The following is a 13,689-nucleotide window of genomic DNA, read 5'->3' as shown; positions in this document are numbered from 1 at the left end:
TAAACATTACTGGCCATATAAAATAAAACTCCCTTTTTATGACCCTATAATCCCTTAATGCTGGGTAGAGTCTGGGCGATTGGATGGAGCTGAGCATTTCCTGATCAGATGCCCTTCCTGACACCAATGTGACGTTTGCAACAAGGGTTGTTGGGGTTGTTGGGTTGTTTTTTTTTTGTTGTTGTTTTTTGTGCCCTGGTAGAGAAATACCACCACTATCTAGGATTGAACTCTCAACCTTCTGAGTGGGAAGTAAATGTGTTCACCACTAGGCCACCACTCTGCTCACTTGCCATATAAAATAAATTACTTAAACATCTTGAGTATTTTAATTACTTGCTGTTTCACATTGGCTGAAAATGAAACCATGTTATCCAGGAAGTATTTATTCCTTTACATAAATTCATTTTCTGGATAATAAGCCAGTGCTTTCAGAGTACTACCCTTATGCAAACATTTTCTAAATTAGCAGTTACACATAATTTTGAGTCTAAACTTTCCTTCTGCTTAGGGATTCATTGGTAAGGATATAGTATCGGATGTGATATGGTCCTAGGAGGACTATTCTACATTCAAATCAGCTTATGGTACAAATCAGCTTACTGAGTAATTCCTGAAAAAATGTATTAAGGCCCGGGGAAAAAGGAAGGAAGTCTATCTGACTCCTGAGGTTGAAAGCTGTTCACTAGAAATAACAGTATTTTATTTTTATTTATTTATTTTGGAATTGTGCTGATGTGGCTAATTTTTCTGAAAAATCATAGTGTGACGCATCATTTCTTTTGTCTCTTCTTTTCATAAGTCCTTCAGTACATATCTCAGACAATTTAAGCTATAGTGTATCTTTATGCACTGATATATTTAAAAATGCACTTTAAAATTGCACCCTGAGGACATAAAATATGCACGTCATAAAACTTTGCAAAGACCTACATTGAATGGCTATCCTAATCTTGCTGCTTGCATTGCCTGTATGCTATATTTCCTGATGAATATGCAAGGGGTGGTAAGCTTAGGTTAATTGCTTTTTTATGTGTATGCTTATGAATAGGAAGGAAGATAGGATTCCTGTTCATTTTAATTACTGTGTATAGATATTACAATTCAGTGAATAACAGTTATGGTCAGAGAGTGAAATAACATGATACTACCAAACAGCAGAAATAACAAAAATATATATTTTTGTTTGAAACATTTTTTATCCATCTTCAGCCAAAACTACCTATCAAATAGCATCAGTAGCAGGATGAAGGCCTTCAAATTTTAACTGGATCTTGAAACAATGCAGGGATAACCCTGATGTTTTAACTATTGATTTCAGCTGTTTCAAGGTCATACTAAATCAGGGGTGTCACATGACACATCGGGACTTTTTCCCCCTTTGCTAAACAGTGCGTGGGCTGAGAGTTTGACGGCCCTGTACTAGATACCATATTAATTGTATGGAAGCAATTATCATCCATTGAAAACATGAAATGGATGTGGGAATTTGTTTATCCTCTGGGAATCATATTTTCATGAGGTATTCAGGTATTGACCTTCCTGGCACTTTATATGTAAATATTTATTTGCCCAGTTTTATTTACTGCCAAAATGTGATTTTATACTGTGTGTTTTCTTACTAATTCATTCTTTACAGCTGTTCAAAAGATTTCTCCAGAGAAACTCAGATATTATCACATCACCTTGTAATACACCTTTCTCACAAGGTTACTCTAGTTATTCATCATTCTGTCGCATTTATTACATTTCTTGGACATGCCTGGAAGCCTGTTGTTTTAATGCTAGCTATGAAAAGTCCCTCACAGTAAAATAAATGAATCAAATACTGAAAGGGAGAGGAAAAAATAGGAATCTTATCAAGTGTAAACATTTCCCCTAAAGCAGAAACATGCATCATTATAAGATTGTTTAGTTGCAGCTGCAACAAAATAATTAAAAACAGAACCCAGTTATGTTTTAAATCTAATTTTTATGGTGGTGAGCACCTGCTTTCAAAATATTACTTTAAGAATGAGAGCAAATATTTGCCAAAGGGGAAAATACAATAACTGCTAATGTGAGAATTCTCTTCTGCGTCTTTGTGCTCCCTCTGCTGTTTGTGAGGAGCAATTTTCCATCCTTGTACATTGGCAGTGGGCACATAACATAGCGAGGCTTATTACAGTGAAAACTGACATCAGTGTAACTGAGATGCTGTTGCTTAGGGTTCAGATGCCTGCTCCACTTTGCATCATTTTAGATGATTATGCAGAAATGCACGAAATCTCTATGACTAGGGCAAACAAAAAGGGTGTGCATGGGGCAAAACACCCCTCAGAAATCAATGGCTTTGTCATACCAATTCCAATTGTCTTGAAAGCATCACACGGTCCAGGAAATGAAAAAGTAAATAAATTTAAATCATTTTGTTTGAAGTTTGGTTAGAACAATCCTATGTGTGTGTGTGTGTAAGTGACCAGAAACAAAGGAAGACACAGATGCACCTAGTTTTCATGAGAAGGATACACACACAATGGAATGATGGTCATAAAAACGTTTCAGGATATAAAAAGACAGGGATTGGGCACCTATAACCTCTGGTCTAATGTAAAGCCCTTCTTGAAGCTTAACTTACAACCCCAGTTAGAATCAGAATTTTTGTTGCTGAGCAAGGCAGTTATTAAATGACCCATGCTAAATTTTATGACCTTTTTTTTTTTGCCGTGGTTGTTAAGCAAATCAGTATGTTAAGTGAATCACTCTTCGCCCATTGATTGCTTGTTGGAAATTGACTGGGAAGGTCAGAAATGGCAATCACATGACCCCAGGATGCTGCCACCATCCCAAATACATGCGAAATACCTAAACATTGATCAGTAATTGTAGGGATGCTGGATGGTTGTAAGTACAAAGACTCATCATAAGTCACTTTTTTTCAGAGCTGTTGCAACTTCGAACAGTTGCTAAACAAGTAGTTGTAAATTGAGGGCTACTTGTAAAAGCAATCTGTTCCTGATTTAGATCAAGAGGTGACAGTGCCACGTACCAGAAAGGAAAAGAGGTGAGATGCGATCAAGAAAAACAAAGAAGTGGTGTTATCATTCTTGGTCTTAGCCATGTTTCTTTAAGTTCCACAAATGACTGAAATGCAGGCTATTTCTAGTCCTTAAGAGAAAACAAAAAAGTGTTATGTCAGAGTGTTTGCAGTGCGACTGTTATTGTGAGACAGCCCAGGAGCACACAGAGGCTTTGTCTTTTAACAGTGGTTTATATACAAGACAGCTATATACATACATATATGTGGTAGGCAAATACCTGGCAATCAATCAATCTTCTATACTCTGCATGGAGAACCACAATGGAGACAGAACACAAGGAGAGAGAGGTACGCCTTCTCGTGGCCTCATATATATAGACAGCTTCTTAAAGTGGTAAAACCATGTGGGACCCATCCTCAGTCTTAAAGCGACAATAACCATGTTGATTCATCCTCATTGCATCAGCCTTACAACAGCTGGTCAGCTATTAAATCTCAATACATTGACATGTTACTTATTTTTGACTGAAGAAAAAAGAATATTTCATTTAATCAAAGACATTTGGGATAAGCAAAAGTTTTTGGATGAATGTTAGATCAACTTATTCAGTATTATGGTAGTACAGAGGTAACTAAATAGAGCCAATTCCCTAGAGGAAGCATGGTCTCTGTGTCAGTGGAAACTGATGAGAAGCAAGACAACCTTCCATAGCAGATAGTGTATTCTGTTTTTCTTAGACTAAGCAGGGGATTGGGCAGGGGCATACACAGGGGTCAAAAAATCCTGATAGTATCCTGATAAATGTGACCATGCAACCCAAACCCCTCCCCTTTTGACCCATGAACATCAAGAGCTGTGATGGGGCCAGTGGTTTGAATGTAGTATTGCTAGCTGACTCTGCCCACTGCCAGGAGTTCAATTCTGACTGGCTCAAGGTTGACTCAGCCTTCCATTCTTCTGAGGTTGGTCAATTGAAGTCCCAGATATTTGGGAGGCAATATGTTGGCTCTGTAAACCACTTAGAGACGTCTGCAAAGCACTATGAAGCTGTATATAAGTGCTATTGCTAACACACACAAGGGGGCAAGGCTTTGACAGCATGGTTTCAAACTCCATCTTGACTTTTTAACCCTCTTTTCAGAAGCCACTTGTTCTTTAAAAGCAATTGCAAACATGCAAGGTCCACCTTCCAGGGGTGGGCTTCAAAATTTTTAGCAAAAGGTTCTCTGCCCGGTTGCTGGATGGGCATGGCCATGGTGGGTGTGGGCTAGTCGGCCTCCTGCACCAGGGCGGGGGGGGTTGTTTTTGCCTTCCCCGGGCTCCGGAGGCTTTCCTCGAGCCTCCGGAGGGCGAAAGCTGCTCCCTGGGCTCTGGAGGCTCTCTGGAAGCTAGAAATGGGCCCATTTCCTGCCTTTCTGAACTTCCTTTAGGCCCATTTTTCGTCCTCCCCGAGCATACTTGCATGCCCTGCACTTACCTGCATCCAAAACGGGCCACGTGGGGATTCCTGGGAGGGGTGGGGTGGGGTGGACGGGCCCAGCCAGGAGTGGGATTTGGGGGGGGGGGGGTTTCCTCCAAATTGTACAGAATGTTAGCTAGGGGCTCTCCTGAACCCCTGCAAACCCCCAGCAACCCACCCCTGCACCTATCCATATTCTCATATTAATTTTGCATTGTTTTTGTTATCTTGAAGACATAAACACGAGAGCATAAACTTTCAATGGATGTCTTCTTAGCTGTAAACTCAGTTAATCTAGGAGATGGCTTGATTCTAAATTGGCAATAAACTGTGTGAAATGATGGTGATCTTTGCCTCATCTGGCTAGCTTTCCAAGAGAAGGTTTCATTTTAGTTGAGAGCAAGGAGCCTTTCCTCATAGCTGATGGATTTATAAGTGTTAATCCTGCCTGGCTGAGTTCCTTATTTTGAAATAGTATGGATTCCTTCAAAAGTGGCCTTTGGAGCAATGAATTCCACTTCTACCAACAGCAGAAGCAGCAGATGATGCCAGGAGAAGCAAATAAAACTGCTTTCATTTTCTGGTCATTCGACATGATGCACACATAAAGTATTTAATGCAATTGGGGCTTATTTAATTTTAATTAATTTTCTAAATATTATGGAAGAAGAGAGAAAGATTTAACATGGAAACACCCTACACAATACTGTGGGGTATAGTTTTACATTTGGCTTACACAGTTCTTTCAAAGACTTCACAGCAGTAGCTAATGTTTTGGTTTTCATTTTTAGATTCTTTTAACAGGAAGGAGGGGAGGAATACTGGAAATCTAAGGAATAGCATCAAAAATGTGTATTTCTGAAAGGGCACTGTAACTCACATGGAAATAAAATAAAAATGTGGAATAGCTGGAACCCATGTGATGGCCCAAAAAATACACATGATTTACTTATGGATTGATTGTACAACATGTTTGATATATGTGTGAAAACTGTACCAGTACTTGACAATTGGAAGAATACCATTATTGTACTCCGAGACAAAGGGAAAGGTAGGAAGAATGAATGAATGGAAGACAAGAATACATGATCTCCCCTTCGTTGCTTGAATGGATCAGTGTTTCAGGAATGCTTGTGGCACTGTTAGATGAATGTTAGTTTGAGATGTGAATAGATGCGAACATTTCTATGCTGACTGTGTTGTGTAGAGCCATGGTGGTGCAGTGGTTAGAATGCAATATTACAGAATAACTCTGCCAACTGCCAGCAGTTCGATCCTGATTGGCTAAAGGTTGACTCAGCCTTACATCCTTCCTTGGTTGGTAAAATAAGGACCCAGATTGTTGGGGGCAAAATGCTGACTCTGTAAATCGCTTAGAAATGGCTGTAAAGTAGTATGAAGTGGTATATAAGTCTAAGTGCTATTGCTAGTTGACTGAGAAACTGAATGGAAATGTATGAATGCAATAGTTGCGTAGATAATTTGAAAGGATAGAAAGAAAGGAGAGGTATAATGAATACTATTAGAACAAACTAGAATTATGCATATTTCTCTTTTTGTTGCTTTATGCCTTAATTTCTTTAGCTTACTAATTCCATGCATAACATTGCTTATTCTGGAAAAAAAAAATGGGATGAGCATGTATGTATCTGCCTATAAAAAAAGATAAGGCAGATTGTTTTTAGTGTTGGGAGATGTCAGGGAGCATCTCCTTAGTTTGCCTGCTGGTAAACCTCCTTTCTGTAACTGGTGTTTCCCTACATTGTAATTGTTTTTGGGAGAATGTCAATTCCCCAGCTGAAAATGATTGAGGCCCCTGCAAGAGTTTATTTGGCATTCAGTACAGCTGGCTTTGAAATGAGGAAACCTTGTGTTACAAAATCCGTTCACAAAACTTTTGTATAAATTCATTGCTAACATTAGAATTTTATTCTCCATTCACACAATATGAATACTAGAAAAGAGAGCTTCTTCATGTACGCCTGTTTAGCTGATATAAGGATCAAAGATTAAGTTTTCTGCAATCGCCTCAGATAAACTTTTCCAAATTTTGAAATTTGTAAATTGATTTGCCATTTTTCCTTATGGCATTTGTGTTCTCTGGATTTTTTTTTTTTTTGGTCACTGGACAAATAGGAAGATATCAGGTTATTATTTTACGGTCCAGTCTGATTGAAGTTCATTTATGGTGTCTATCTAGTATTCTTACACTACAATCATAAATTAAAAATTGGCTGTGTCCACCAAAAAGCATATAACAAACCAATAAGTTCTTCATATGGGCTTGTAAGATCTATGGCCTTGAAGGCTCCTAGCTCAATGAAAAGGTAAATGTTCACAAGGAATTAAATAGTTAGGCATTTGGAAATTACTATTGAAAACAGTAGCTGGAAGATATTGAAGGAGATAATCTTTAACTCAAGAGGCTCTAATTGTACAAACTCCCTCTCTCTCACTTTCAGCTTGATTCAGATCAAAAGTTGGGGAGCGTATTCATGCAGCTGTTTCCCCAAACTATGCTCTTATTTTAATTCTTACCAGTCATATATGATTATAGTCTCTTTGGTTAAATTTGCAATTCCAAAGTGTTCTTTAGATCTTAAAAAGGTCAGACTGAGCTTCTATTTCATGTTAATCCATGATTTATTTTAAATGCTGAATAAGCTACCATCCGGCTACACGCAACTCATTCAACCATAAGTCATAGTTTTACATAACCATTTAAAGCCGAAACGTGTAGCTAAATGCAGTGTGTGAAGTGTATTATTCATCTTTCTTTCCACCTCCTTCTCTGTAAAATGTTACAACATGGAAGAGAACGGGCAATAATAGATGGAAGATGAAAGTAAGGGAGATAGGGCTAATCAGAGAAAATAATTAGTTGAGTGGTTAGTTGTATTGCAGGTACATAGGCTAGATAGCAGGTTTGGTGCAGTGGGACTTAAGAAACTAAGTGGCTCAGTTGGTGTAAGGGCTGAAGCCCAAGTCAGACAGGAGCATTATCAAAACAAAGTAGAAGGACCCTCCACATTAAAGGCTGAGAAACAAGCTGCAAGAAGCCCATTATCATGTAAGGATACCAGAAATATAAATAAAACTAGATTCTGTGCCTGTTATAAATAACAGAATTGGTTGCATGATTCTACAATAGGTGTTTATAATTAGGGCTAATGATATCTGCAATATTTTACTGTAACATCAGTAAAAACAGGCTACCAGAGTCCTATCCTTGACTCTTCACTATCAGCTCCTGAATGTGAATCTGAGTTTCTAGAGAAAAATGTATTGCTCTGAGTGAGGCTCTGATAAAAGGGAGTTTTGAGGAATGATTAGTAGAAGGAAATGAAAAAGGTGGCATCTCCAACATCATGGAAGCAGAGGTGGTATTCAGCAGGTTCTGACCAGTTCTGGAGAACCCCGTAGCTGAAATTTTGAGTAGTTCAGAGAACCAATAGCAGAAATTTTGAGTAGTTTGGAGAACCGGCAAATACCACCTTTGACTGGCCCCACCCCCATCTATTCTCTGCCTCTCGAGTCCCAGCTGATCGGCTGGGTCTTCTTTTGTTGCCCCACACAGGATAACGGAGCTGGAAAGCAGGTTAGTGGGGTGGGGAGAGAATGAGATTTTGCAGTAACCTTCCCCCAGGAGTGGGGAGTGAATGGGATTTTGGAATATCCTTCCCCTGGAGTGGGGTAGGAATGGAGATTTTACAGTATCCTTCCCCTGCCACACCTACCAAGCAACACCCACCAAGCAACGCCCACAGAACCGGTAGTAAAAAATTTTTTGAATCCCACCACTGCACAGAAGGCCATTCCAAGGAGCAGTGGGAGAAAAGGCAGAAGACTCTCTTGTGAGAGCATATCAGGACTTACGATTACAGATGCTTCTGGACAGCACGCCTATTCTAGGAATTACCAAGTCAATGGCTTTACAGCAAATCTTAAAAGAGAAATTTAATAGACCCCACATCACAGTCTCCCCAAGTGTGAGAGACTGTAGGAGGCAGCAGAAGGGTTAACTGGTATAACAGGTAGGTCAGCCCAGACGTGGGGACCCTGAGAAGAAAAAGCTTCAAAAAGACTCCATCTTAATTGGTTTGATTTAAGCCTGTTTGGCAACTTACTTTCATGATTTTCAAGGTTGTGTTTGATTCCATTCTTAACTCTGTCTACCTTCTCTTTTGGGTTGTTGCTTTTGGTACATCTGATTACACCTTATTCCTAGTTAGGCCATTAAAATATAGACTGCATTTTTGTAATCTATATTTCCTGGGTTCTTTTATCGGTGTTCTGTCAAAATAAAAATGTTATCCATACGACCAATCAAACTCAGTGTCTTTATTCAGTGTAGCCTAGACCAACTTGGGTCCTTCAAATATGTTGGGAGGAAGGTCATAAAAATTCTTAGCAGATACTGGTTTAGAATTCTGGGAATTGACATCCTTGAACATGTGGAATTCACCAACATGGAGAAATATATTGTGTAGAAATGATGTAAAATCTTGGCTTGGTAGATTTGATTTTGTAACATAAAAAGTGTTAAAGACAGAAACTTTAATGAAAGAGAGCTGAATTATACTTGTTGATACCTTACTTATTTTTGCTGTAATGCAATGGATGTAACACTGAGTAAATGTGAGTCCACATTTTGCTACCGTGTTTCTCACAAAATAAGGCCGGGCCTTATTTTTTTTTGACCCCTAAAAAAATGGCTAGGCTGTCTTTTCAGGGAATTTCCTCCCCCACCTAGGGTGGCCCATACACACGAACCTCGCCGTGAGGCCGCTTCTATCGGCCGACGAAAGCTCCCCGAAGGCAGAGTCCCACGCCACGCCACGCCCTGAAGCGGCTGGGGACTCTGCCTTCAGGGAGCTTCTATTGGCTATTGGGGTATTCTAGCCTGGGCTACCTGCAGGGCACTCCTAAAGGCAAGTTTTCTCCCCATCCCCCCGCCCTTCCCCCACCCATTTCTCTTTACCTCGTGTAGTTCTAACGAATGATGTGAGAAATGGCGGGGAAAAGCATGGTTTGAATAGGCCTAAATTTTGGGGGCGGGGCTTAATTTCACCTCATGCCTAGAAATCATGCTGGGCCTTCCTATTGGTGGAGGCCGTATTGTTGGAGAAACACGGTAGGCAGTCAAAATGAAAGGAAGCATTTCATTTGCTACTCTCATTCACAAAGTTAATGAACTCTCTTTCCTCTTCCTGCAGGGCGATACCCACAACAAAACAAAGGCACTTACATCCGCGTTCCTTTGGTTCAAGAGCTGGAAAGTGGGAAATGGGGTGCTAAGATCACCCACAAGGCCAACACTTCTGTGGCCCTGAATATTATGTCAGCTGCAGACTGCATTGTGGGAAAATTCCGCATGTATGTTGCAGTGCTGACTCCAATGGGCATTCTCAGAACAAGACGAAACCCAGACACCGATACTTACATATTGTTCAATCCCTGGTGTAAAGGTAAGGCACAAGCAGTGTGTATATGATCATGACAATAACAGCCACATCTTAAGTGCAACTGTATTATTATAATTTATTCAAAAAGAACCTTAATCTGACTTTCTAAAGAGATGCAATTGAGAAGTCCAGATAGTTTGTCTCATTCTACAGTTTCTTTATATAAATTCACCATCCGACTAGTGTTACCAGAAGTTTACAGGTAGGCACAGTAATGACTACAATTAGACAACTATTCTCCAGTCCCCTGCCACTTAACATTAGAGTTTCATGGAAGCTGAAGTCTAATTATTAGAGGATGCCAGGCTAAATAAGTTTGCATCTAAATAGATAGATATAGAAATATAAGTAGAATATTATCTAAAAGGCGGATAAGCTCACAATCTGAATTTAAGACATTTTCCCCACCCTAGGGCTGCCTCCATTCATCATATTGAAATGGATGTTTATTGAGGAAACTCTAATCTTCCTGTCAGATAAATATAATACAATTAATGAGAGAGAAAGAGAATGACAGAGACAGAATGGTCATGTTGAATTATTCCTTTGACAGGAGCAAACAGATTATGATTCCAAATGCATCACATCTAAAGCTTTCAATTAAAAAGAAAGAAAAGGATAGAGGGAGAATTGTGGAGGGAGGGAAGGTTTAATATTTTCCTCCACCACCGTGATGTACCTGTAACATGTGACAGTTTCCTCAGGACTGTGCTAGAATTTCCATTCACCATGTAATGGAATCCCAATATATTTTTATTTATACATGTATTCTGCCATTCTTTGAAAGACTGCCTTGCTTTACATATTTAAGCACCCATCATTTAAAAAAAACAACAAGTGATATGTGGAGACAATCTGTGTATCATCATTTCTTCCAAAAAATGAAACTTAAGATGCCTGAGTTTGGGATGCATTCAGGCCAATTTTTTTTAATGTTCTCAGAAAGACATATGCCGTTCTTTAGGAAAACCTGATGGAATTATGGCAAAATATCAGTCAGGCTCCACTTGTAGACATATAAAGAGGTGTTTAGCTCATGATATTCCGAAATGACAAAGCCAGGAACTTTGGATCTGCTGATCAGGCAGGTTCTAGCAATCGTTTACTTAATGTAGAGTCCTTTAGGACTAGTGACTTTCCTTAATATTCATAGTTTACATAGAATACTTTTTGGGAGCTAAGATATTCCCTACAAAATCCAAAAAAATAATTTAGGTAATATGAATTGGGTTAATTCATTAAATATGTAGGTCTGGTGCGGTCCTCCAGCATTTCCTGCCTAAACCAGAAAGAGCTGTCTATCATAAAATGTTCCTCCTTGTGTCTCGATCATCACATGAACTAAGTGGCTAGTCTACCTTCTATATGAAAAGGGACCGTGTTCATGCTTGTTACGCTGTGCCACTCTTCCTAAAGAGGTTAATCCTTTCAATCTTTTTGTGTAGAACTGCTCACAATTACAATTACGAAGTTTCAAAGTAATTCTTTGATCTGCCGTGTGGGTGCTTAATGCTCTCACAACTCTCAGACATTTCAGCTTAATAACCCAGAATCATAAAGTGCCTGATAAGAGGTGACAATTTAATCATGCTTTACAGATCTTGCTCAAAATAGTTGAGAGTTGTGATCCTTCTTTTTTTTTTTTTTACTTTTTTTCTTTTTAATTTGGAGCATGCTTCATTTCCAACTGCAGAGAATTGTGTGAGGAGAAAATATATTATGTGTTATGATAGATGAACAAAAGGCTGCCTTTTCTTATGTCATTCAGCTGTACTAAATTCCAATATTTACTCTTAGCAAAGTACATGTATTAACCTGTTTTTATAATAAAAAATCTGATGCAGAGGATGCAGTGTTTATGGATGAAGAAGAAGAAAGGCAAGAGTATGTCCTGAATGACCTTGGGGTTATTTTCTATGGGGACCCTGAAAATATACGATCAAGGAGCTGGAACTATGGTCAGGTAAATCCATTTGAAATAAATGAAGAATAGCTTTTCTACCAAATGCTGCACCCCTAAATTCTACACTAGCAAATAGATTGATCCTGTTGAAACCTGATTCACTCCCGCTTAGTAAAATACACCTAGGAAAATGAATAAGGGTATATGGCTGATTGCCTGTGATACATAACAGGATTAATCAAAGGAATAAAAGTTTGAAAGGACTGAGCCTGTATCTTAGTCTAGAACATTTCAGTCCAGATGGATGATGTGCATATATGTGTTTACATTAGATTTATATCTCACCTTTTATTCCAACAACTAAAAATGGCATGCACAACATTTCCTCCTCCCTACAGCAACAACATTGTGAAGTAGGTTGAACTGATTGAGTGAGCTGAGAATGATCCAACTAAGAGTGGACTAAAACATGTTTTTTGCTTGGTTTTTAAGTCTTAACCATAACCATTACACCACATTATTTGTAAAAACAACCACCCCCTTCTTATATGGATTTTATTACAGATTTTTATTCTGATTTATCTGTGAGGCAAATATAAATTGACAAATATAAATTGAGAAAATTTATATATCAGGGGTGTCAAACTCATGGCCCACGGACAGGATACATCACGTGCTGGCCCCGCCCCTGCCCAGTTTAGCGAAGGGGGGGAAGTCCCGATATGTCACGTGACGCCGCCATGACACCATGAGTTTGAAAAGCAGGTTTTTTTAAAAAGTTTTTTTTTTTTCAAAAAAACTCAACAAAATATAAATAGCGGTGGAACATATCTTACCTGTTTCTCATGAAAAGCAACCATGGTCAACAACTCAAACTCAGACACCCAGTGTGGAGTAGTAGTGAAGATGCTGGACAGCAAGTAGGAATACTTAGGTTCTAATTCATGTTCAACCAGAGAAACCATTTGAGTCATTTATTCTCAGCCCAACCTATCTCACAGAGTTGTTCTTGTGGAGAAAGAAAGGAAGAGAAAGTGTTGTACACACTGTCTTGAATTATTTTATGTATCTAATACATACATAAACACCTATGGTAATTATAACAGGTATTCATCAGCTTCCAGGTCTTTTGAAGAGGCAATTTGGCATGGTTTTCTAATTGAATCAAACATTCAGTGGACCCCAAATTGTTCAGACTAGGTTTCCATAACCTACTGTTCTATTCTAATTTAAGATTACTGGGCAACTATCATCAGTGAAAGAAGAAAAGCTCTTTGGAAGGTAACTAGGTTAAAGCACATCTATAGGAGCAGTTGGACTAGCAGGTTCAGGCAGTAGTTGTGGAGCCCAATCCTTTTTATATAGGATAAGCTGATAATAATTTGGTCTCTAGGCAGAACTTCATCATTGTGACTCCTATCTCCTTTATTATCTTAATTGCAAGAAGTTCAGTATCAGAGAAATAATCCATTTCTGGCGCATACACTTCCTTTATTGATACCCTAAGTGGAACAATATCCATGGAAACTGGATCCCATTCCAGAATTTCCAGGAAATGCAGGGCAGAAGTGTTCAAATGTGTAAGCCATCAGCCTTCCATATTAGCTGACACCTGCATCATCTTCAGTTCAATTCCTGTGTAAAGCACAGTGTGATCCTTCTCAAGGTTCTGGATTACAGGGTCAAAACATGGAAAGATTTATTGCCTCTGGGAAAGAACGGCTTTCATATAGGCTGTGTAGTATAACTGTTTTCCTAAGCATGAAGTAGGTTCCAGTAGTATCTCTCAATTCTTGGAGTAGACATAAGGTTTATTGACTCATCTGTCACAGGCAGAACAAC

General features: G+C 38.9%; 1 protein-coding gene across 1 annotated transcript in view; it reads left to right on the top strand.

Annotated features, from left to right (window-relative positions):
* The window catches only part of F13A1 (coagulation factor XIII A chain), a 116,905-nt gene that overhangs the window by 41,239 nt on the left and 61,977 nt on the right, over nt 1–13,689 (top strand). The window contains exons 4-5 of the mRNA XM_026676654.2: nt 9,696–9,947; nt 11,789–11,907. Of these exons, the coding sequence (XP_026532439.1) occupies nt 9,696–9,947; nt 11,789–11,907 (371 nt within the window). The remainder of the gene's footprint in view (nt 1–9,695; nt 9,948–11,788; nt 11,908–13,689) is intronic.

The sequence above is a fragment of the Notechis scutatus genome, chromosome 3, assembly GCF_049901735.1.
Source record: "Notechis scutatus isolate UNSWTSFEM ecotype Mainland chromosome 3, rNotScu1.2, whole genome shotgun sequence".
Lineage (NCBI taxonomy): Eukaryota > Metazoa > Chordata > Lepidosauria > Squamata > Elapidae > Notechis > Notechis scutatus.
The sequence above is the reverse complement of the archived record's forward strand: the minus strand, read 5'-3'. Positions and strand labels throughout refer to the sequence as shown.